The 24,415-nt window shown below is 47.8% G+C and overlaps 2 protein-coding genes across 5 annotated transcripts; one reads left to right on the plus strand and one right to left on the minus strand.

Annotated features, from left to right (window-relative positions):
* Positions 1-1,821: 1,821 nt before the first annotated feature.
* On the minus strand, positions 1,822-5,131 carry C19H20orf173 (chromosome 19 C20orf173 homolog). Of its 4 annotated transcripts, XR_012061700.1 has the most exons (7): positions 5,045-5,131; positions 4,546-4,911; positions 4,147-4,325; positions 3,907-4,064; positions 3,675-3,726; positions 2,784-2,934; positions 1,822-1,983 (listed from the first exon to the last, which is right to left on the minus strand). XR_012061700.1 is itself a non-coding variant. In XM_072944120.1 (6 exons), exons 2-6 carry the CDS (start codon positions 4,852-4,854, stop codon positions 1,887-1,889), a joined length of 795 nt encoding a protein of 264 aa, XP_072800221.1. In that variant the 5' UTR covers positions 4,855-4,911; positions 5,045-5,131; the 3' UTR covers positions 1,822-1,886. The 4 variants fall into 4 exon arrangements, 3 of the variants coding, with proteins under 3 accessions (XP_072800221.1, XP_072800218.1, XP_072800220.1); XM_072944120.1 differs by lacking the exon at positions 2,784-2,934; XM_072944117.1 differs by having other exon boundaries at positions 1,822-2,934.
* Positions 5,132-10,193: 5,062 nt separating this feature from the next.
* Positions 10,194-22,770, plus strand: ERGIC3 (ERGIC and golgi 3). The gene is made up of 13 exons (XM_006202608.4): positions 10,194-10,352; positions 10,485-10,555; positions 10,675-10,762; positions 10,982-11,101; positions 14,782-14,875; positions 15,716-15,881; positions 16,025-16,082; positions 20,358-20,389; positions 21,157-21,253; positions 21,330-21,394; positions 22,078-22,214; positions 22,294-22,349; positions 22,541-22,770. The coding sequence occupies exons 1-13, from the start codon at positions 10,265-10,267 to the stop codon at positions 22,618-22,620; spliced, it is 1,152 nt and encodes a 383-aa protein (XP_006202670.1). The 5' UTR covers positions 10,194-10,264; the 3' UTR covers positions 22,621-22,770.
* The last annotated feature ends 1,645 nt before the right edge of the window (positions 22,771-24,415 follow it).

The raw sequence follows: 24,415 nt of genomic DNA on the forward strand, positions 1-24,415 counted from the left end.
AAAAAGTTGAGTGGGTCAGGGGTCAGAGGAGAGACGAGTCTCGGCTAAGGCTGTGTGGCTTGCCTGTCTGAGAGTGGGTGCTCTCTATTGCCAGCACATGATCATTTATGGGGAGGCAGGAGGGGATGAGAATTAGTATCAAATTTGGTTCTTCCTGAACTACTACTAGTTAAGATGTGGGAATCAGGGAAGGCTTTTATTCAGTGCCTGATAACACGTACATTGCTCCTGCACGTCCTGTCTTGGTTTCCTGTCATTCTCCTGTCTCTGAATTTTCCAGCCCTACTGGGAGTCTAAGGCTTGTTACTGGCCAAGAGGAGTCCCACATTGGAGCCGGCTGATTTCCTCGCCTTCTGCTGCTGCATGATGCTTGGCAAGTCATGCTGGAGACTTTGGATATAACTCTCTTCCCTATATAAGGGCCGTCTCTTCAGCTTGTCGGCCCAACCCCAGATCGAGAAACCTTGTGGATGAGATCAGGTGGGCTGATTGCTGCCCCCAGCTCCTAATCCTGCTTACATTCATTTGGCAAATACTCATCAAACCTGTGATGAGTCCCAAAGCTCCACGATGCGCACTGAAAGGAGGAGCTCGTCTCCAGGGTAGGTGGAGCCTGGATGTAGATAAATGCTCACTGAATGACCTGGGTGTCAAGAAGACACTGGCTGCTCGTTCTGAGGCCAGGGAAAATGTCCCAGAACATCTTGGAGGAAGAGAGGGCTCGAGGGTCCTTTCAAAGAGTTCCTCAAGCCAACTGTGTACACTGGGTGCGTGGCATCAAGGGCTGCACCAGCAGGTCCCAGGAGTGATGGCAGGCCTTGGAGTTGTCCCAGCTAGCCCGTTCAGGTGAGACCTTTCTGACCAAGGAGCGGAAACCATCAGCCCCAGGTGAGCATCAAAGCAGCCCACGAGCATGAAACCCACTATTAAAGCCTCATTCCTGTCCCATGGGACAATGCACAGGGCAAGTGGCATGCTAAGTCAGACACCAGCTGCTGGGAAAGTAGAAAGGCTGTGGTCGCAGACTGACAGCCTCCCACTGCGCTAGTGGCCTCCATCACTTTCTCAGCCCTCCTCACCACACCTCCCTATAACACTTCAATTCACCTCTCCAGCCACCTGCAAGCCCTGCAGGGTGCTCTGCTAGATGCTGAGGTGGAAGGGGAGAGGTGCCTTCTGGTGTGTCCTGTGGCTGCCCTAGAGGAGAAGGGGTTGGTGCCCAGTGGGGTCTTTTGTGCCAGCCCAGTTGTATCAAGGACCTCACCACACAAGTTACACCATAAGTTTCCGCATGGAGGCTTTGTGAGTAAGACTGCCTTCACCTTGGCGTTCAACCCGGGCTCCAGCTGGCGAGGGAGGGCTTGGAAATCAAGTATGATGGGGATGGGAATGCAAAGGGCAAGAGTACGTGCCAAGGCTGGGGTGATGCATCTCTCAGAGGGTTGCCGTCTATTCCCAACGTAGTAGCTAAGCGCGTGGCAGAGAGGGGAATGGAAGAGCCTTTTGGCCCCTCTTGAGAAACGGACCGACAGGAAAACTTTGTAATGTGGTTAAAAGTAAATTTCTATCCAACCAAACTTTTTAGGAGTCGATTTTCTTTTCATTTATTTAACATGCCCCTAGGGAGGCAGGTGAATGGGCTCTCAGGGATATTTACATGTTGTCAGGTTATGTGTGGTTGTTGGGCGGCTGCAGTAAACACATAGAGGATTTTGTTTAGCAGCTGAAAACTCATTAATGGAAGCTCTACTTACCTTGAACCACTGTTTCTACTAAAAAGGCAAGGTAAACGCTCCCCCTTGTCCCCATTTGATACAATAGTCTCCTCCAATGATTGTTTTTATTTCTCTTTAAGTATTATTATGGACTCAAGGATATTTATATATTCACTGTGAATCGTGACAGTTGCTATTTTTGATGCTCAGATTGTCCCAAATGTGATGTCCAGGTTTTCCTTGTACTTTTGTCTTCCAGATCTGGAATCTTTTAGTGGGAAACAATATTTAGAAAATGAAATCTGCATTCATTCCAGGGTTGATCATTGCTTCTGGGATGTTATGGCTTTTAGACTGTTCAGATGACAGAGCAGAAAATGTACTTTGAACATTATGAGTTCAGGGTGGGGATGGCTGCACAACAATGTGAATGTACTTAATGCCACTGAACCATGCATCTTCAAATGGTAAATTTTATGTATATTTTACCACAATAAAAATAACTTGAAAATTGAGTTTATAATGATGTTTCCATTTCAAATTTAATGTCACAGAGTTTTTACTATACCTGTCTGATTTTGTATTTTGTTCTTAATAATATTAATATAATTATTTATTTACTTTATTCTGTGATATAGATTATACAGTTTAAAAAAAATAATGCCAATATTAATAATAAATCTACTGATTGAAGTTTAAAATTTCTTTGTGGTTCTTTTTGCCCACAGACTGTATCCTACAAAGGATGTACAGTATACTGAATTATAAAGGAACTTGAAATAATTCTTTCCCTGGTGGTTGCATTATCAGTCTGATATACAGTTAGATCCATTTGATGTGTTTTCAACTGTAGGGTTTGCTTTTTCCTCTTTTTCATTTAATTTTATTTTTTGATAAGGTAAATATATATATGATCAGATGGTGAAATGTTTGCTGTTGAGAATCTGGAAGAGGATGTAGCCCTTTAACGTCACAATATTGGGTTTCACTCAGTAGCAGAGTAATCTTCACGCAGGGTGTGTTTGAAGCCCCAATCCCTCTCCGACACTCCAAGGTCCCCTTGACTACCTGTCAGCCTCCTGGGGCCTCCAGTGGGCTGAACAGGCTGGAGACCATCTCAGTTTAAATAACAACCTTCCCCTCATACTGCAGCTTAAGGATGACCTGTTGCTCTTCTTCATAACTGTGCATGTTGCTCTCAAACCAATAATCACCATACCTGTAATGGGACAATTTCTTGAGCTAATCTATCCCCAAACCAAACAAGGATACCTAGGAGATGGGGTAAGACAGGAGAGGGCTGTGGGGTAGCAGGCTGGTCCTGCCCTCCCTCCATGCCCACCTACCATTCCTTCAGCACTCACTCACTTAACATCAAATGTGACAGGCTGCCCCCTGGGGCTGGGAGGAGAACGGAGCTCACCTTCTCCAGGGAAGACAGACTCTGAACCACACAGAGTGACCCCAGAGCCCAGAAAAGAGAGCATCAACTAGCTGTTTCTCATCATATCAGAGGAAGAGAAAATTTCTCAGGGAGACAAGAAAGAGGAGGGCATTCAAAAAGGAGCAGTGTGTGAAAAGGCACGAGGCAGACGGTATGTTTGGGGAACGCCAAGAAACCCACCAGGTGAACCTGAGAGAGATGAGGGGAGTGGGGATCAAGGTCTTGAAAGCCAGACAGAAGGTTTTAGACTCTATGCTGAAGGCATAGCAGGGAAAAGCTTTGCATGAGGAAAGAACAAGACTCTCTAACTGGGTCACCGGTATGCAAGGCACAGAACAGAGCCATGAGCCCCAGGGGTGGATACTGAGCCTGTTTTCCAGCCTGTCACCCTGGTCGTACCTGAGGAAGGTGGGTGGGGCTGATCGCCAGGACCTGGGTAAGTAGGGGGAGGGGGCAAGCTGGGGTCTTTCCCACAGCAACACACAGCCACGTCTTCACGCCTTCCGTCCCCTTACCTGGTCTTTTCTATCTTCAATTCTACTAGAGAACTGGACCATCTTCCAAAATCTAAGGAAGAATTAGGAGGTAGGGGAGTTTCAGCAGCCCCTGAGGCCAGGGAAGGTCCTGCAGGTGCCCCCAGTAAGTCAGCAGAGGGTCTTCTTGGAGCCCTTCTGTCATCCCCTGCAGTGACCCCTCCTTGCTCCCCATATGAAGAATGTCTGGGTTCCTAGACCATCACTTCCTCACTCAGAGCATCTGAAGTCCATGCCAGATCAAAAAGCTTCAGCAACAGCAGCGCCAGCTGTCTCCAGGAACCCTGGGCTCTGTCACTCCTGCAGGAGGTGGAGTGTCCTGTGGTTTGGTTCTTCAGCGTCTTGAAGCCCTCAGGGGGGACCTGGTTCAGCCTGAGAAGGAGAGCAGAAACTGACAGAACTCTCTGGGAGCGGGCCTGACTCACGTGCCTCCTGCCCTCTCTTCAGAACCCACCTGGAGATCATGGTGTGTTGGTTGACATTGTTGCCGGGGCTGGCAGCCCGCAGGATCTTCGAGTTCCTCACCAATGCACAAGTCCCACAGAAGAGATCAAAATGGCTCACTGAGAGTCTGGGAATCACCTTGGACAGCTTCTTCCACACTTTGCCTAGCTCATGTGCTGAGTTCCTGCCCTGAAAACAGCAGGAGGGAGGAGACTGTGGGCTGGGACCCAGGGAGCATCTCCCAGTGGAAGGAAAGCAGCCCTGAGTGGGTGAGACCTCCATCTGGTTGAGGCTGTGAAGATGGGAGGTGCCCTAAGCCAGGGCTGAGGGCAGGGGTTTGGGCCAGAAGGTGGGAGCTGAGCCAGGCCTGGGAAAGATGGGATGGGGTGGCCCAGTGTTGGCCACTGACCGACCCCCAGAGGACAGCGTCAGGGCTTGTGGACTCTGTTGCTCCCGTCAGGTACCCCATCGTCTTCTCGTAGCATGCATCAAACCAGTTCCCTCTGACTGTGTGGTGGCAGAGAGAGCAGTTGAGGGTCCCAGGTGGGCAGCCACATTTCCTGAATTTGAACCAAGGGCAGCTACACCACCATGGTGCCACATTCATCAGTTTTTCCTGGCGTGCTGATTCAGGTTTCAGATCCAGGCAGGGGACCATCAGCCACAAGATGAGCACCCAGAAGACCCATAGGAGAAAAATCTGCCACAAGCTCTTCATGTCTGGTCCAGACAATGGCTGCAGCAGCAGGCAGCAGACTGGCTCCTCTACCTGGGACTGGGAGGGATGAGGAACTTAGGCCACAGACAGCCCCACAACCCTCTGTCCTGTTGGCCTCCGTGACTCCCAGCCCTACTCACCATACCCCATCCCAACCCTTAATCTCCCACCTCCCTACCTCTTGGCTCACCTCCAAAGAGATTTCTGGCTGTGCCTGGGATGGAAGGTGCAAGGGCAGAGAAATAACATATGGTGTGTCTACTCTCCTCTGCAGGAGGAAGGCTTTGCTCTCAGTGAGGTCCTCTGTGCCACTGGTTATATATACCGTAGATCTCATCACAAAGTACACATTGTGACTCCCTCCTTTTGGCTATCTGGACAAAGCCACCGTGTTATCCTGTCTGTCACACATAAAGCTGCCTACACTGAGTGTAAGATGCACAAGGACAGGGACTGACCTTGTCTCTGAATCCCTAAGACAGAATCATTTAATAAATACTTACGGGATACATGAACAGAGCGGAGAGGGAATTTTAAATATTATGTGTGATGCCCCCTCTCCAGCTGCGTACCTTTGGCCCAGATCTATCTTCTATTCTTTAGACCCCATATCCAGCAGCCTATTGTACCTCGACTTAGGTGTCTCAGGGACCTCTCACCCTGAGCAAGCCTGAGACTGAACTCACGATGTTCCCTTTAAACCAATCCCTTCCCAAGACTCCTCTAGCTCAGCAAATGTTCCTCCATTCACCCTGTTTCTGAAGCCAGGGGTTCTCCTCGAATTCTCCCTCTCCAATGATGATTTCCAAATCTGTTTTAATCCACTTATTTCTATCTCCAAACCTCCTCTTTCTCTTTATCTCCGGTGCCACCCCCTTAATTGTCTTAGCCTGTGGGAGATGTTAAAAAACAAAACGAAAAACTTTGACTTGTTTTAATGTTTCAGAAAAAAGGGGGGGGGAGTGGCCAGAAATCATTTTATTTTTTTAAAAATGTAAAGATATCACACCAGTAAGACTTGAATATAACTTCAAAAGAATTTCTAGAAATGAAAAATATAGTAACTGAAGTTCAAAAAATCTGTGATTTTATTTTTTTTATACTACATGCTGGGTAATCTTTCCAGCTCTTTCAGTTTAATATTTCTCTTTTTAACTGTGTCTAGTTGGCTACTTAGCCCTTCCACTGATTTTTTAACTGAAATTACTATATTTTTCATTTCTAGAAATTCTTTAAAGTTATTTTCAAGTCTTCCTTGTGAGATATCTTCACATTTTTATTGTTTTTTAAATGTCTTTAACCACTCTAAACTTACTTGTTTATAGTTTATCTGAAAGTTCCATAATCTCAAGTTGATGAGCATCTAATCATGCTGATGATGGTGTCTATGACCCTTGCTCATGATGGATTGTGTCCTCATGTGTTTGTGACATTAGATCAAGTGCTCATTTTTAGCAGGGTTTTATCCTTGAGGATGCTATGTGACTTAAATTGTGTTCCCTCAGAGCAGTTTCATGTTTGCTTCTTCCAGGCACCCTCAATTTGATGCTAATTTCTCCACTTCAGAGCTTTCAGACTAAGTAGAGAATCTAAATCCAAATCCCAAATGTGAGGACAAGCCTGTGATTATGATGTCCCAGCAATGTTTAATTTTTATGTTTTTGTCTTCCCATCCAGGACACAAGTGGAGACAATATCAAGTATTTTCCTTGTCCTCCAATGTAAGTGGATAATTTTTTTTTCCAACCTACACTTTCCTACAGCTCTAGCCTTTTCAAGACTCCATCTTTTTATTGAGGCCTCAAAGCATAATCTCCTCTTCCTATATAGGCATCAATATCTGATACCCAAAGAATGCCCCCCCACCCCCTATCTCTTTTGACCATGATTATAAGGTAAGTACAATATGGTCATGGGGAAGTTCAGGCTACATTGATTAAAAAATACTTTGTGAAACCATTTTCTTCCCATCTATTTGACTCCAATAAGTCACTTCTTTCCAAAAGCTTTCCTAAAACTAATGTAGCATCTTACCAAATTATAGCTCCTAACACATATTACTCTCCAATGTAAAAGATCATAGAAATGAAAGTGCTCTGTAAACTGTAAATGTCTGTTACTATGTGTTAAAGAAAGAAAGGAAAGAAAAGCCAAGCCTGTAGATTACTGACACACAGTTTCATTAGACACCACTCCCTGCCCCACTGCCAGAGCCACAAAGTCAGCTCATAAGTTTACTACTTTTTCTCAACTCTTTTACTTTCAGCCCCTAGGAATTTCTCCTCCTTTGTCACCACTCAGCTATACATTCAAAGGGATACTTGTTATTCAGTATTTCAAGATGTTTTACAGCACAATGGTTTCCAGGATTGAGCCTGTATGTTGCTGGAACTAGAGCCAGTACAATTAATTTTCTCCCTGGTCATTGTTTTATGACTTACATAATGGTTTAAATGATATTCCACAAATATTGAAAGAAGGTTCCTCCCTGAATGGATTGTACCAGAGTGCAAATAAAAAGTATTTGCCCAAGACTCTTCCTAGCCCACTGCTCCACAAACTTGCATATGCATCAGAATCACCTGGAAGGCTAATAAAAATTAAAAATGCTGAGCTTCATCTCCAGAATTTCTGATTCAGTTTATCTGGGGTGGGGCCTAAGAATTGGCATTTCTCACAAGTTCCCAGGTGATGCCAATGCTTTTGGTCCAGGGACCACACTTTGAGAACCACTGCCTTAGCTTAGCATATACAGCCAGGAAAGTCTTTTACAGAGAAAAACTGATTCCTTTACTAAAACGGAAACTCATATTCTAAGTACGTTTCTGCTTTCTAAAGAAGGGCTTATAATGTTCTCCTTCCACAGCCTGCAATATCTTCCTAACTGGTATATCTGTTTCTGCTCTATTTATCCATCATCTATTCTTCACCCAGTGACTGGCATGATCTTAATTTAATTTCCTGCTTGAATCCTTAAAATGGCATTCCACTGCACTCAGAATAAAATGCAAAATCCTCAGTCCATCTTATACAGTTTCCAGCCATTCTGGCTTTCTCCTGTTCCTAAAACTTTGCATGTTCCATCTTGCCCCAGGACCTTTGCACTTGCAGTTTCTCTTCCCAGAACACATGACTCCCTCATGCTCCTACCTCAGCACTTAACCTCCCTGGTTCCTTCCCTTTCTTCCAGTCCCATTTAAAATGTCATTCATTTGGGGGCTCCTTCCCTGACTCCTGTGTTATGGAGGTCCCTAAGAAGCTCTCCTAATTAGGCCCTGAGACCCCCTGACACGGCTGTGCTATGACTCTTTGTTCTCAGGGGAAGTGACTAGTGTTTTCAATCCAGATATGTTGAAATCTCTGTATTTCTCCCAAGAGACGGAAAACATGTAACACCTACACATATATTCATTTCTTTAATGATTTAGGAAAAGTTCATTTATCAGTTTTCCAAATAAGATGAAAGAAGGCTGTGACTGGGCAGAATGAACCAATGAAGGGGCCTGAAACCCTCCCCTCTCTAGGCAGGCTTATAGGCTCCAGCTACAGGTGACCCTCTGCTTCCAGCCCCGTGTGCAGGGTGGGCCACTCCTGTGCAGGCCTCAAATGCTCCCAAGGCCAAAGGCTCCACCTTGAGGGAGAGGGCTGAAGCATTAGGGTGAAGCCTGATGTGAGGAATGAAGTTCCTAACTTGTCAGTACCTTGGTCTCCTGTGAATAATGTGTCATGGCCACCTAAAAAAATTCCCCAAAGAGAAGGACTTCGTAATTCTGGAATTCCTAAAACAGAAAGTCTCCTACCCTTGTTGCCCCTCTTACAGTTCCCTGTTTTCCTTCGCAGTACAAGGTACATTCTGCTTTATTTAAGTAGTTTATTATTAATTAATTATTTACTTTATTTTTTTTCAAAAAAATTTTATTGTGGCAAAATACACATAGCATAAAATTTACCATTTTAACCATTTTTAAGTGTACAGTTCAGTGGTTTATATATGTGTTTTGTTTGTTTACCTCTCCCCATCCTATGCTGAAAGCTCCTTGAGGGCAGGTATAAACCACATGTCTTACTCACCATGGTATTCCATAGCCCAGGGGAGACCTGGGAAATAGGAAGAGCTTGGTAAGTATGTGTTGAAGGAGTAAAGGTGTGAGTCATTTAGCATGGAGCCCCCTGAGGAGGGAGGGCTTGGAAGTCAAACATGAATGGGCACAGAATGAATGTACATCAAGAGAGGAGAGGACAATTTTATTAACATTGTCTCTGGGCATCCATCTGAGAATAGACTTCTCCTGCAGTTGGTGGTGGGAGCTAACATGTGGAAGAGACTGTGGCTCCAGAGCTAGGAAAACCAGGGCTTGATCCCCAGCTTTGCTCCATTAACTACCCCTGCAACCTTGGGAAAAGTCAGTTCAGTTCTTGGCTTCCTCCTTTATGAAATGGGGTTTGAAATGGCACCAAATCCCCAGAGTTGTTTTGACATAGGATGGATCTCAGAAGTTGGCATGTTGTCAGTTTTGAATTAATAGGAATTAGTCCTTTCCTTCTCCCCTTCCTAGCAAACAGCAGCCCAAGGGCAGAAAGAAGACTCAACTTCTCTGGAGTCAGACACCCAGCTCCAGTGTCCCTCCTCCTCTTCCTAGACCTCCCTTAACCCAATGTGTCAGTCACTCTCCCCTATGAACTCTGTACCACCTCTTATCAAAGTTCTGGTCTTATGCCTCTGAAATGATTTGAGCCATGCACCTCCACCAGCCATGCTCAGGAGAACCACTGAGAGCATGTTTTGGTAAAACAGCCCAATGGCTACCGGACTACTTTGAGATCCAGAAGAAATGTGTTGGAATCAGGCACTACCATTAACTGGCTGTGATCTAGGCAAGTTACTTAGCTTCTCCAGGCCACAGTTTCTCCTTCAGAAAATGGATATAAAAGTCACACCCACTCTACAACTTGCATTTCCAACCAGTTCCAAGTGATGATAATGAGGTTAGGGACACTTTAAAAACCACTGTTCTAGGAAGTTCCAAGTTGTTCCAAGAGTCTGATGTGAAAGCTGAGACACACTTCCTGGCACGAGGGAAGCGAACGCAGCTATTCCTGTGTCTACCCGGCAAAGACCGCCTCCAGGCACCCCGGTCCACAGAGGACACCCGCCTCCACACCACCCCCCCCCCCCACGCCCCCTCAGCCGCTGACTGCGAAAGCCCTTCCCTGCGCTAGGCGTTAAGACACTGGCGCCCAGCACCGGTGGGCGGGGCGGCCGGAGTGAGAACGCAAGCGAGGGGTGGGGCCAAGCGTGCGCATTGCTGCGCCTGCGTGCGGAAAGGGATGGGGTGTGACTCCAGCTCCCGGCCGGAAGCGGGAGGCTGCAGGGGCGGACCCACTGGCGTCTCCTTTCCGGCTGGTCCCCATGGAGGCGCTGGGGAAGCTGAAGCAGTTCGATGCCTACCCCAAGACTCTAGAGGACTTCCGGGTCAAGACCTGCGGGGGCGCCACGGGTAGGCCGTGGCGGGGTCGGGGTCTCGGGGAGAATGGTGTCCTAGAGCTTGGTCGGGGCGCCTGGAATCTGCCCGGCCTGCCTGGGGCTGAGGGAGCAGAGGCCCTTCTGACACTCGCTCTCTGTCCTGCAGTGACCATTGTCAGTGGCCTTCTCATGCTACTACTGTTCCTGTCTGAGTTGCAGTATTACCTCACCACTGAGGTAAGGGGCGGGACCTAGTACATGGGCAGGGCTTGGCATTCTAGGAATAGGAACTTTAGGGATGGGAATGGGGAAGGAGAGGCTTGGAGCCAAATCTTAATGAGGCAGTGCTACCCCAGGTGCATCCTGAACTCTACGTGGACAAGTCACGGGGAGATAAACTGAAGATCAACATCGATGTGCTTTTTCCGCACATGCCTTGTGCCTGTGAGTACCTCACCATCGGTGGAAGTTGCAAGTCCCAGAGTTCTCAGGTGGGCTTCCAGGTTCACACCTCCAGCCTTAGGTTCTGGACTGGTCCTCAGGACAGTCTCCTTCCTCTAGTCCACTGCTGTCCCAAGACAAGCCCATCATTCCCTTACCCTCCAAAACCCAGATTCCCTTGTCCTTAGGAGCCAGTACCTTACCCTGACTTCTTGCTTCCAGATCTGAGCATCGATGCCATGGATGTGGCTGGGGAACAGCAGCTAGATGTGGAACACAACCTGTTCAAGCAACGGCTAGATAAGGATGGCGTCCCTGTGAGCACAGAGGCGGAGCGTCATGGTAACTGGGGGGAAGAGGCCAGATCTCAAATCCCAGAACTGGAAATGTCCAAGCCCTACCTTCTGACAAGTGGCTGTGACTGGCCCACTGACAGATGAAGCAACTAGGGCTCAGAGAAGTCAAGTGGCTTGCCTAGGGCCCCCCAGCTACTAAGAATCAGAGTGGGCTGAAATCCAGGCTTCTAGCCTCTGTATGTTGAGAAGAGTACTCCACATGGCTTTCGTTCTCAGAGGTCCCCAATCCCTGCCTATCGTGGTTTGATTAACAGAAGTTTGAGGATGGGTACCATGTGCTATTGCCTTGGCAGAATTCCTCTATGTGGATCCAAGCTTCTCTGGGTGTTTGCTTCCCCACAGACTGAATTCAGCATTTTAATGCTCTTCCGTTTTAGAATGCAGGGTGACTTAAGGTTAAGTGCTTATTCTTGAATTAGATTGCCTGAGTTCAGATGTAGCTTTGTCTCTTGTCACTTCAGCTATTGAGTGGTGATAAATAGTAGTACCCACCATGTGGACTTGTAATAAAGTAATATGTGTACAATACCTCATATAAGGTGGCTGTTCACTTTTAGCTTCCTTTCCTCTTTCTAGGTGGCCTCCTAAACGCCTCCATTAACTCAGTTTCCCACCATAACGAAACCTTTCTGAAAGCTATGATTTTTCATACCTTAGGGATTACTGTGTTCGTGAACTTTATCATTTGTTCATTCAACAAATATATGTTGAACACAAGTAAAACCAGTAGAAATTGCTGTAGGATTGGATGTGGGATGTAAGAGCAGGGTCAGGGTTGATTCCAGGGCTTTGATCTGAGCAAATGAATGATTTAATGACCAGAGAGGAGGATGTGTGTGTGTGTGTGGGGGGGGAATATTACATATCCACTACTGTATAACAGATTACCCCAAAGTTAGTGACTTAATACAACAAACATGTTTTTTCAGTTTCTGTGGGTCAGGAATTCAGGAGTGGCTTGGTTGGGTTCTTCTGACCATTGCAGTTGGCAACATGGAGGACACTGGAGACTGAAAGGAATAGTTTTCCTACTGTTGGGGATGAAATCTAATCAAACAGCAGAAAAAGAAGTGGAAACATCAAGTATAGATGACCCTTCCAGGCGTTTGGTGTAAGAGAGAGCAGGGAAGTGGGATGGAGGCTGGAAGAGACTGTGGATTGGTGGGTTTGGTGGTGAGATTTGATTCTGTTGCTTCTCTTTTTTTTAGTGGCTTTTGAAAGCAAGGTCATTAGCTAAGAGTGAAGAAAGGGGAAGAATTTTGGAAGCCTAAGGAGTGAAGAAAAGATACAAATTAGTCATCTTGGAGAATGGGAGAGTGAACTGATTAGTGAAATGAGGTAGGATTGCCAGGCAGTCTTAAAGGAGGCACAGGCAAGAAGTAGGCACAGAGAGTTGAACTCAACTAGGATTTGGGTTTTGCTGGGCTTATACAGTGAAGGGAGACAGGAACAAATGAGTTACGGTTATGTGCAAGAGAACAATCACAGCAGTGGACCAGAGAATGTATCTTCCAGCTCTGCAGAGCTATAATTGAAATATAACATTATATAAATCGAAGGTATACAATATGATAATTTAACATACATATATATTGTTTAGATGATTACCACAATAGGGTACCACAATAAGGTTAGCTAACACATCCATCACCTCTCATAGTTACCTTTTCTGTGTATGTGGAGAGAACATTGAAGAGCCACTCTCTTAGCAACTTTCGCGTATACAGTAAATTATTGTTAACTGTAGTCACCATGCTGTACCTTAGATCCCCAGAATTTATTCATCTTATAAAACAGAAAGTCTGTACCCTTTGACCAACATTTCCCCATTTCCTTCACCCCACAACCCCGGCAACCACCAGTCTACTCTCTATTCCTATGAATTTGGTTTTTTTAGATTCTGCATATAAATGAGATCATACAGTATTTGTCTTTTTCTGTCTGACTTATTTCACTTAACATAAGGTCCTCAAGGTTTATTCATGTTTTTGCAGTGGAGGATTTCCTTCTTTTTAATGCTTGAATAATATCCCATTTTATATATTTACCACATTTATCTTTTTCATTCATCTGTTGATGGACACTCAGGTTGTTTCCATATCTCAGTTGTTGTGAGTAATGCTGCAGTAAACATGGGACCACAGATGTCTCTTCAAGATACTGATTTCTTTTATGTGTGTGTCTGTATACTAGAAATGGAATTTCTGGAACATATGGTAATTCTATTCTTAATTTTTTTGAGGAACCTCCATATTGTTTTCCACAATGGCTGTACCAATTTACATTCCCACCAACAGTGCACGAGGGTTCCCTTTTCTGCACTTCCTCAGTACTTGTTATTTCATTTTTTGTTTTTGTTTTTTCTAATAATAGCCATTCTAATAGGTGTAAGGTGATATCTCTTGGTTTTGATTTGCGTTTTTCTGATGATTAATGATGTTGAACACTTTTTCATGTTCTTGTTGGCCATATCATGTCTTCTTTTGAAAAGTATCTATTCAGGTCCTTTGCCCATTTTTGATTGAATTAATTGATTTTTTGCTATTCAGTTATATGAGTTCCTTAAATATTTTGGATATTAGCCCCTTATCCAATAGATCATTTACAAATATTTCTCCCATAACATAGGTTGCCTTTTCATTTTGTTAATTGTTTCTTTGCTGTGCAGAAGCTTTTTATTTTGACATAGTTGCACTTATTTATTTTTGCTTTTGTTACCTGTGCTTTTGGTGTCATATCCAAAAGCTCATTGCCAAGATCAATATCAATGAGCGCTTTCCCTATGTCTTTCTTCTAGGGATTTTATAGTATCATGTCTTACATTTCAGTCTTTAATCCATTTTGAGTTAACTTTTGTGAGTGGTATAAAATAGGGGTGTAATTTCATTCTTTTGCATGTGATCCAGTTTTCATAGCACCAATTATTGAAGAGACTTTCATTCCCCATTTGGACCATGTAGTTTAAATAAGGAGGAAAGTGAGGACATGAAGGAGTGATGATATCAGTGATGTCAAAGAATTGGTGAATTGTAGGTACCAGAGAGAGTGAGCTGAGAAGTGAAGATTGGGATACTTGAAATTGAATTTTGGAGGGTTTGCAGTAATTGGTAATAACTCTCAGTATGAGTATGGAAATGAGTGGTTGAGGTTGGATGACAAAAAGATTATTGAAGGACAGGAGGTCAGGGCATTGAATACTGAAATCGACAGTTATGAGGAAGTTAAAGGCAAGGAGCCAGGTGCAGAAAGGTCTGAGGAGAAGCAGATGGTGACGTGGTTAAGGGCTTACTCTTACTGTATTGCATTGGGCAAAGTCACTTTTCATCTCTGAGTTCATCACCTTCTCAAGTACAAGCACCTTCACAGAGTCATTGTGGGGTTGAAAAGAGATAATATATGTAAAGTACACCGAATGTACTCAGCTGATATTTAATATTCATTGTTACTGTTTTATTACTATTACCTTTATTAAAAGAAATAATATATGTGTAGAAATGCTTAGTGCCTGACACACAGTATGCACTATGTAAATATTAGCTATTATGTTAGTTTATTATTAGTTTATTATTCCTAAGCCACAGGCCACAGGGCCCATGCAGGGGTTGAGAGTACAGATATCACTGTGCCTGCCCCCAGCTGATGCCCCTGCCTCTGCCCTCCCCTTAGAGCTTGGGAAAGTCGAGATGAAGGTGTTTGACCCTACCTCCCTGGACCCTGATCGCTGTGAGAGCTGCTATGGTGCTGAGACGGAAGACATCAAGTGAGCAGACTCAGGGTTTGGGTTAGGGGAGCAGGGCCCACATAAGGCGATGTTTGTTACTTATCCTCAGCCTCCGTTAGACTCTGTGAGTGAGGAAGTCAGACTGAGAATTTAGACGGGATGGGGTGTGTGCCTTGGTCACTGACCCTGGTGTAGGTGACTGAGGCTCTGTGGCTAGGCCCTGCCTGGACGCTGCAGAGTTGGGGATGAGGTTAAAGTGGCCTTTGCCCTGGTTCAGAGGTAGTCTCTGGAGTCCAGCTGCCTGAGTTCCACCCGTCTCCTTGGGCCAAGCTACATAACCTTCTCTTGTGAAGGGGGATGATGATAACACCTTTCTCATAAGAGTCACTTAAGAAATAAATGTAGTCTGCATGTAAAGCACTGAGATGGAAGCCCCAGCCCAGGTTAAGTCCTTGATCTATGGCAGCTGCTGTTTTGTTTCTCAGGCCCTGACCCCTGAGAGGCTGATTCAGCAGGTCTAGGGTAGGGACTGGGAATATGTATTTTATTTTATTTTTTTATTTCAGTAAAATATATGTGACACAGTTTACCATTTTAACCATTTTCGTATGTGCAATTCAGTGGCATTAACTACATTCATAGCATTGTGCAACCATCACCACTATCTGATTCAGAACTTTTCATTACCCAAAACAGAATGGGAATATGAATTTTTAAGAGTCCTGCTGCCGCTGAGGAAACATACTTTGAGAACATGGGGTGGTCAGGGATGAGGCTGGTGGAGGCTTCATAAGCAGGCAGAACTGCTTTGTTTCACAAGGTGCCAGCACCATTTTTGTGCCTCTTTGACACTCCCACCCCGCATCCCCTCTCCTGCAGGTGCTGTAACACCTGTGAGGATGTACGAGAGGCGTATCGCCGTCGAGGCTGGGCGTTCAAGAACCCAGACACTATTGAGCAGTGCCGGCGAGAGGGCTTCAGCCAAAAGATGCAGGAGCAGAAGAATGAAGGCTGCCAGGTGTATGGCTTCTTAGAAGTCAACAAGGTACAGGAGGGACAGAGGTGGGGCAGGGCCAGCTGGGCTGTGGGTTGGGTCCACTCTACTGTGAATTAGGGGCCCACTTGCCCTCAGGAGACGGGAGGGAAGGGGGAAAGTGGCTGGAGAATGAGAGGAGATCTTCCCTACAGGTGGCCGGAAACTTCCACTTTGCCCCCGGGAAGAGCTTCCAGCAGTCCCACGTGCACGGTGAGTGATCCTCTATCAGCCGGGAGCTTTAGACCCTGGACACCGGCGACTTTGGGTGCGCCTTCACCTGCCTGATGTCTTTGGCCCAGAGCAGGCCCCCATCTCAAGGCAGCAGTTTCTTAACATTTTGATCTTCAGCTTCCTCCTCTATAAAATGGTGATGACAGTACTTACCTCTGAGGCTGTTTGGGCAGGTTAAAGATGACAGCTCAGAGCCCAGCATGTGGTAGGCGCGTGTTTAAATGGTAGCCCACAGTGTCAGATGACCTGCGGGTGCATGTGAGGCTTTGGGGAAGCAGAGCTGGTTTGGAACCCAGGTTCTGCCTCTCCTGAGCTGTGTTGTATTTGGGAAGTATTGAGCCCTGCTGAGTTTCTTCTTCTGTAAAATGAACCTGAAATAGTACCTACTTTAAAGAGTTGTTTACAAGACTGAGATTTATTCTCATTTATTTACTCATTCTTATAGTCGCTAGAAATGTAGTAATCACCTGCTGTGTGCCGTGTGCTAATCTAGGTGCTGAGGATACAGCAGTGATCCAAACAAAGTCCCTGCCCTCAGAATGTTCTGGTAAAGGAATAGACAGTAAACAAGTATGTAAAATATATGGTATATCAGCTGCTATTAAGTAACACAAACCCAGGAAAAGCAGGATAAAGATGATAGGGGTGAGAGGCTTGGGAGAGATGGTACGTGTGTACTGTTTCATATCAGGTGGTCAGGGCAGGACTCTCTGAGGGGTAATATTTGAGTAAAGACCTGAAGGGAGGGAAGGGACTGGCCTCCTAGATGGATGTCTAGGGGGAAGTGTTTCAAGCAGAGAGAACAGCAGATGCAAATCCCTGAGGCAGAAATGTGCCTGGTGAGCTCGAGAGACGGTGAGAAAGTTAGGGTGGCCAGGGCTTGGTGAGCAGAGCTGCGTGGTTTGGAATCAGGTGAGAGAGGTAACAGGTCCGGAGGGGCATTGCAGGGACTCAGGCTGTTCCTCTGTGTGAGATGGGAAGCTGTTACAGGGCTCTGGAGAAGTGATGTGTGATCTGACTTACCTTTGAAAAGATAGGCAGCACTCTGTTCTGTGGAGAAGACTAGCGGGAGGGCAGAAGCGGAGAGGCCAGTTAGGAGGCTGTTGCAGTGATCAGTCCGGGCACCGAATGGTAGGGGCTGGGCCAGAGTGGCAGTAGAAGTGGTGAGAAGTGATTGTGTGTTTTTTTTTTTCCAGGTTTATTTATTAATTTTTTTTAATGGAGGTACTGGGGCTTGAACCCAGGACGTTGTGCATGCTAAGCACACCCTCTACCACTGAGCTATACCCTCCCTCCCAGTTGTGTGTATTTTGAAGGTAGAGCTGAGGAGTTGCTGATGGATGTGAAAGTAAGGGAAAGAAGAGTCTAGCATGACTCCAAAGTTTTATACTTGAGTAGCAAGAAGGATGATGTTGCCATTTCGTGTGGAGGGAGGACTCAGAGGAGCAGATTTAGATGGTGGAGTGGGGGGCATAAAGCTGCTTTGGACATGTTCAGACCAGTGAGATTTGGGTGTCCTTTAGACACCCCAGATGTTAAGTAAGCAGTTGGCTATTTAAGTGTGGAGTTCAGGGGAGGTCTGGCCTAGAGATACAAACACTGGTGTCATCAGTGTATTTAAAACCACAGGACTGGCTGAATTGCCTTCTAGGTGGAGGTGAGGGTACACAGAGAAGAGGGGAGCTCAGAGGACTGAGTGCCAGGCTCCCAGTATCAGAGGACAGGGCATTGGGAGGAAGCAGCAGAAAAGACTGGCGAGATGAGAACGTGAACCAGGAGAGTGGTGTCTTGAAGGCCAAGGGATAGAAGTGTTTCCAAAACCATATCAGATGCTTCTGGACATCTAGTAGAATGACCATTGGGTGTATATATAACATGTATATATAACATGGCAGTGGTCATTGTGACTTTAACAGAGCAGTTTGGGTGGAAGGCTAGGGAGCACCCACTCAGTGGGTTCAGGAGGGGATGGGAAGGGAGCTGGAGCCAGTAAGTAGAGACAGCTCTTTTGTGAGGACTGTTCTGAAGGAAAAGAGAGTGGGAATGGCTGAAGGGAAATGCAGAGTCAAGGGAGGGGTTTAGTAAGATGTTGATATAGCAGTATGTTTCTATGCTGCCGGAAGTTACCTACTGAAGAGAGCAGAAGTGGTGCTCCAAAGATGAGAGGGACATTTACTGGGGTGAAGTTCTTGAGAAGGAAAAGGAAGGTAGAATATAGTGCCTAAGAGATGAAGAAAGCCCCAGCTTGGCAGTAGGAGGAAAGGCAGTCTGTGTAGGTACCAGTAGGTTGGCAGCTGAGTGACATGGAAATCACCTGGGATTGTGACAGGGCCATCTTATAGGAAAGCGTGACAGCCAGTGGCTAAAACCCTTGAGAACTGGTGTGGGAGGACTGACGGGCTCTATGTGGATCTCCAGGCAGTTCAGACAAATGGGGATAGTTGGTGCTGTAGTTTGCCATGAGCTGCAAAACTGAGGATTTTTAGGGAAGATGAAGGGACAGTGATCTGGAAAAGGCATTAAGGAGCAAGGAGGACCTCTCTTAAGGCCAAGGAGGAAGACAGGTGTGGGAGACAAGTTGTCACTAATTGGGGTACTACAGGGAAATAGTGCCTTCACAGGCGAGCCAGGCTGTGGTCAGAGCAAGAAAGGGAGGGGAACATTTGGAAGTTGAAGATGTAGGGGTTTTGCTGACGAGTAATAGGGCCCAGGGAAGGGTCTCAGAGAGTTGGGTGTTGGGATCATCCTAGGGGATGTCCAGAGCCACATGATGGCAAAAGTCCAGATGGGTGAGAGATGATCCAGCAGTATTGAGCTGCCCAGTGAGGAAGGTCAGCAGGAGTAACAGGCCTGATGGAGACGGCCCTGCTGGGCTTTAAGGCTGTCTGAGGGGATGGGACTGAGTGTTGGGGAGGGCAGGGAGGTGGATCTGGAGGAGGTCGGGGCAGGGCGGTCTCACTGGGATTGTAGAAAGATCAGTGTGGCACTGTCGGCACAGGGCCTGCAGGCACTCAGTAGGAGCTGGTGCATCTCAGCTGCTCCACCTGGGCTGTTGGAGTCAGGAAGCCCAGGGCAAAGAGTGCTCTGTACCCTAGAAGGATGTTTAAAACACAAAACTAAGTTGCCCAAGGCCAGAGGCTGAACTGAAGGTCTGGGAGCTAGTTTCTGACATGTTGATTTAGGGGAGGAAAGGGGAAGATTATAAAATTTACCAGGTACTTTCCCATCTTAGATCCTACCTGATTCTCAGGACAGTCCTGTGCAGAGGAGAGCACCAAGGCTCAGAGAGGACAAGTGATTTCCCCAAGGTCACAGCTAGGAAAGTGACTCTTTGGGCTCTAGGTCTTTTGTTCTTCCTAGGCCACCATACTTCTGCCCCAAGCCCCCTTGTACTTGTTTCTGGCCAGGAAAAGACTTTTTGGGGAGGGAACCAGGAGGAGGCTTGTTAGCTGGGTTCAGACCCCGCTGTTTGCAGGAGTATTCGGTCTTACCCTCAACCATGTATCTTGCTCCGTAGTTCTCACTGTGAAGCTCTGAATCCTTTTTCTCTTCCTCCCTTCTCTCTCCTTCCCTTACCCATGCTGCAGTACATGCTGTGGAGAGTAAGTGGCCCAGTCCCCCGAGGGAAGCCGAGCCCCCACTTCTGGGGCAGCCTGCCTTCCCAGGATGGGGTGGGGGTGGTTTGGATGGTCCTGGTTGCTAACTGACTATAAAAAGCAGTGGGACGTGTCTTTGAGGTGGGATTCCTTGTAGCCAGAGACATCAGGGCTCGAGGGCAGGAGGAACTGGCTCTGGAACAGACAGTGCAGGGTGCCTGTGGGATTTCCTTTAGTGGGTTGAGGGTGTGGGCTGAAGAGGCAGGGAAAGAACTTGGCCCACATTCTCAGGTCCCATCTCACTTTGGGGTTCAGTGATTGGCCATCAGCTCTAGTTAATGAGTGAGTGGGTTTTATTTCCTGAGATGCAGGCAGGGCCTTGGTGGGAACCAAAGGCCTGGACTGATGCCCATGAAGCGTTCCCTCTATACTTCAGGCAAGAAGTGGGGTCTGTAGGGGCCATGGACCATCACACAGGCCCACGGCAGGCCCTTTCCTGCGGCCCCCAAACAGGGCCAGACTGGTGAGTGAATGAGCGGGGAAGAAGAGCCAGGCAGGTCGCAGTCCAGAGGGAGGAGTGAAGGGGCCCGAGTGAGGGTCTGGGGAGCCAGGAGGCCAGTCCTGCTCCACCTGGTGACATGTCTCCCTTCTCTCCTAGTCCATGACCTGCAGAGCTTCGGCCTTGACAACGTATGTACCGGGTGTAAACCATGGAGGGTGGATAGAGGTGGAGACGTGATTACCGCCTTCATTTCTTCATAGAGACATCCTGGGATGGGGGAGCAAGATACAGAGAAATAAACCATATTCTGACAGGGGATGCAGTTTGAGGGTACTGGGAGTGACTTTTGAACTGAGATCTGTGTAGGCTAAAGAGGGGGATGGGGTTGGACAAGAGCCTCTGGGCAGAGGGAGCCTCGGGAGAGGTCACGAGGGAGTGTGACAGGCCACACCACATGGGCCAGGCCGTGCCAGGAGGCTGGTCTTTCTCCAGAGAGCTGCTGGGGACTGTTGGCTTACTTTAAGCAGGGGCATGATGTAATCAGATTTTTTTTTTTTAAAGATCCCTCTAATGGCTAAGTTTGACCTACATGGGAGCAGGACAGGAGTGGGAGTTGGGAGATCTGGGGCCCCTCCAGCCTAGGACTCGAGGCAAAGCCAGGGGCTATCACACAGGGCCTGTGCTCAGTCTGTGTTTGTCTGATATGTGGGTGCAGCCAGCACCTCAAACTCTGGAGCCCCAGGAGCCCGCAGACGTTGAGGAAAGAGTTCCTAGGTGGGAATTGGGCGTCCCTGTCTCAGGCAGGTTCTTCTGGGCACGGCCCTCTTTCCCTCCACCTGTCTCCACACGTCCACTCAGGCACCCCTGTCTGCCCCTGTACTGAAGAGCCTTTGATGGGGTGGGGCCTACTGGGGCCCCGAGTGCTCTGAGGCCCAGACACTGGTGTTGCTTGCAGATCAACATGACCCACTACATCCAGCATCTGTCATTTGGGGAGGACTACCCAGGCATTGTGAACCCCCTGGACCGCACCAACGTCATTGCACCCCAAGGTACCAGCCTGGGAGGTAGCCCCCATCTACCAAAGCCCTGCCCGCACCCACTCCCAGTGCTCTCTTCTCCCTGCAGCCTCCATGATGTTCCAGTACTTTGTGAAGGTGGTACCCACGGTGTACATGAAGGTAGATGGAGAGGTAAGTTTGAAGATGCTCAGACTTCAGAGTCTCTTCTTGGTGCCAAGAACTTGAGTTCCTTCAACCTGGCAAGTGAAGTCCTGCCCTTGTCCCCATATGAGCTGAGACTCAGAGAGGGTAGGTGATTTGCCCTCACAGCCAGAGCTCAGGCCCCAGGCTGTCAGATTCAGAGCGCTTTTTCTACTGCCCAAACTGCCTCCATCCATTCCTCCAGTGTCTACTCTGTCTGCCTCACTGTCCCCTGTGGTCAGTCCTGGGCTGAGGGTAGCCAGGCCAACCTTTCCAGGCCCCCCGCTCCCCTCTCTGCTCTGGCCTGTGGAGCAGCATCTCAGTGGAATGCTTGGGACCTAAAGGCAGAGGAAGTCAGGCCCAGCCTTGTCAGGAGCTTGTGGTGCAGCCTTGGAGAGTTGCTTCTCATCCCTGGACCCCCACTGAGAGGATCCACCAAATGTAGCTGGGATTGGTAACCTGTAAAGAGTGACTGGAGGGGAACCTGGGATGGAAAGGCTGAGAGAGGGCGTCTGGGTGGTCCCCAGGCCTTGCAATGTTTGTTACCCACATGGGGCTTCATTTTCTCCTCCACACAATCAAGACGGTACAAGGCAAGGGGTGGGAGCAGTGGTAGGGCTGGAGGGGATGGGAACCCCCCCCCGGCCCTGTCCCAGGCTCCCCTCCTGTCCCAGGTGCTGAGGACAAATCAGTTCTCAGTGACCAGACATGAGAAGGTCGCCAATGGACTGATGGGCGACCAGGGGCTTCCCGGAGTCTTCGTGCTGTATGAGCTCTCGCCCATGATGGTGAAGTTGACAGAGAAGCACAGGTGAGGGTGAGGAAAGGGAGGGGCCGGGGCCCACGGGGAGCAGGGGTGCCTGCTGACCCTCCCCCCGCCCCTCTACCAGGTCCTTCACGCACTTCCTGACGGGCGTGTGCGCTATCATCGGGGGCATGTTCACAGGTTAGAAGCTGGAGGGCGTCTGAGGTTGGGGGTATGGTGGGGAGTGGAAAGCTTGTCCTCGCCCCTGAGTTTTGGTTGGGGGAGGAGGGGCACTTCAAAGGCCAGGGGAGATGCTGGCCTGGCCGCTTGGGTGCTAAGGCCCAAGGCAAGGGCCCAACTGGGCCAGTGCCAGCCCTTGTCTCTCTCCCCAGTGGCTGGACTCATCGACTCTCTCATCTACCACTCGGCTCGAGCCATCCAGAAGAAAATTGATCTAGGAAAGACAACGTAGTTGTTCCTTCCCCACTCTGTCTCCTCTTTCTCCTGTTTCTCTTTGGCCTTGTGTTCATCTTCTCAGCCTCTAACCCCCACCCCAACCCCACCCTCTGTTGGAAGAGTCAGTCACAGCCCCAGGTTGGTAAATCTGTTGATGGTGATAGTATCATTGGTCCCCTTGTGGTTCTTGGGTCTGGCAGGAGCCTGGGAACAACCCTTCCCTCATCACAGCCACTTGCTGAAGGCAGTGAGGGCTGACAGATCGGAGCCAGATGCCCCTGGGAGCCCCCCATGGACATCCCCTGCTTAAGACAGGGCTTTATTCAAACCTGACTGATGTCCACCCCACAGCCCTGTCGTCATTCCCTTCTCCACTGTGGTCACCGGGCCTTTTGGGTTCAGCCCCAGGGTTAGAATGGACATTTCAAGGATGAGCTTCCTGGAGCCACCTTGGCCCCCTGGCTGGTGAGTTTCCAACCCCAGTGGTAATAGGGCCCTGGGTGCAGGCTGGAGCTTACCACTTCTTCAGTGATGGCTAAAGCTGGTGCCCCTGCCTGCCACCCTGGTCTCAGTCACTTGATCCCCTCCTGCTCACTAACCTGACTCCATGCCAAGCCCTTCCTGGCTCCTGGTGCCCAGCAGGGTCCGGCCAGGTCCTCTGATCCTCTGAGGTGGAAGCAGGACTGAGGAATGGGAAAGGAAGATATTGGTGGGCATTCTAGAGCAGGGCTAGCTTCAAATCCCCAGCTCTGGGCCTAGTTAGGGCTTCCCATTGTAGCCCTTAAGACATGTAGAGAACTAGCCCCGAGACCTGTCCACCGTACAGCCCAGGGAACAAGAGACGTTAATAGCTGGTCAGTTCATCCAATCGTTTTTCAGGGAGTTTCAGTGTAAGACACTAGTTGGGGGAGAACCAGAGGCAGGAAGCAAAGTAGGGCAGTGACAGCAACACCTCTGGAGGCAGACAGACCTGAGAGCCAGCTCTGATGTGATCACTTGTGAGCTGTGACCTTGGACATGTTATTTAACCACTCAGTAGGCACCCGTCTCTTCTATAAATTGCATGTGACATTACCAGCTATAGTGAGCCTTGTTTTTTTTGGTCACCCAGGAACAATTCCTCCTTGTTAACAGTATCCTGGATTTCCTCTGGGAGCCTCCCTGCCCACCCTGTCAGCTTATGTGATTTGGGAGGAGGGTTGATCTCCCACTCTAAGCTGCAGGGGATGGCCCCAGTCAGCACATCTCATTTGCCTGGCCCTGGTGACCCAGAGTGAGCCAGGCTCCACCAGGACTAGGAAAGCTTTCTTTTCTTCTGGATGTGAGTATGGGGAGATGTGGGGTTGCTGCAGCCATCCTGCACTTTTGAGGGGAGACCCTCTCTATGAATGAGCGTCCCGTGAGGACAGCAACGCTGAGCTCAGAAGCAGAGAACCAGTCTTGGTGACATTGTTTGAACCCTGTGACAAATGGCACCTGAAGCCCACCAGCCAAACTTACAGTTTTATAAGCCAATAAATTCCCTTTTTGCTTAAGTCAGTTTGGGTTGGGATTTCTTTTTTTTTTTCTTTCAATTGAAGCATGGTTGATTTACAATGTTGTGTTACTTTCTGATGTGTAGCATAGTGATTCAGTTATATATATTACATTTTTCACAGTTATTATAAGGTATTGAATATAGTTCCCTGTGCTATCCAGTAGGACCCTGTTATTTATCTGTTTTGTATATAGTGGTATGTATCTGTTAATCCCAAGCTCCTAATTATCTTTCCTCCCCTTTCCTGTTTGGTAAACAAATTTTCTATATCTCT

The sequence above is a fragment of the Vicugna pacos genome, chromosome 19 (assembly GCF_048564905.1).
Source record: "Vicugna pacos chromosome 19, VicPac4, whole genome shotgun sequence".
Classification (NCBI taxonomy): Eukaryota; Metazoa; Chordata; class Mammalia; order Artiodactyla; family Camelidae; genus Vicugna; species Vicugna pacos.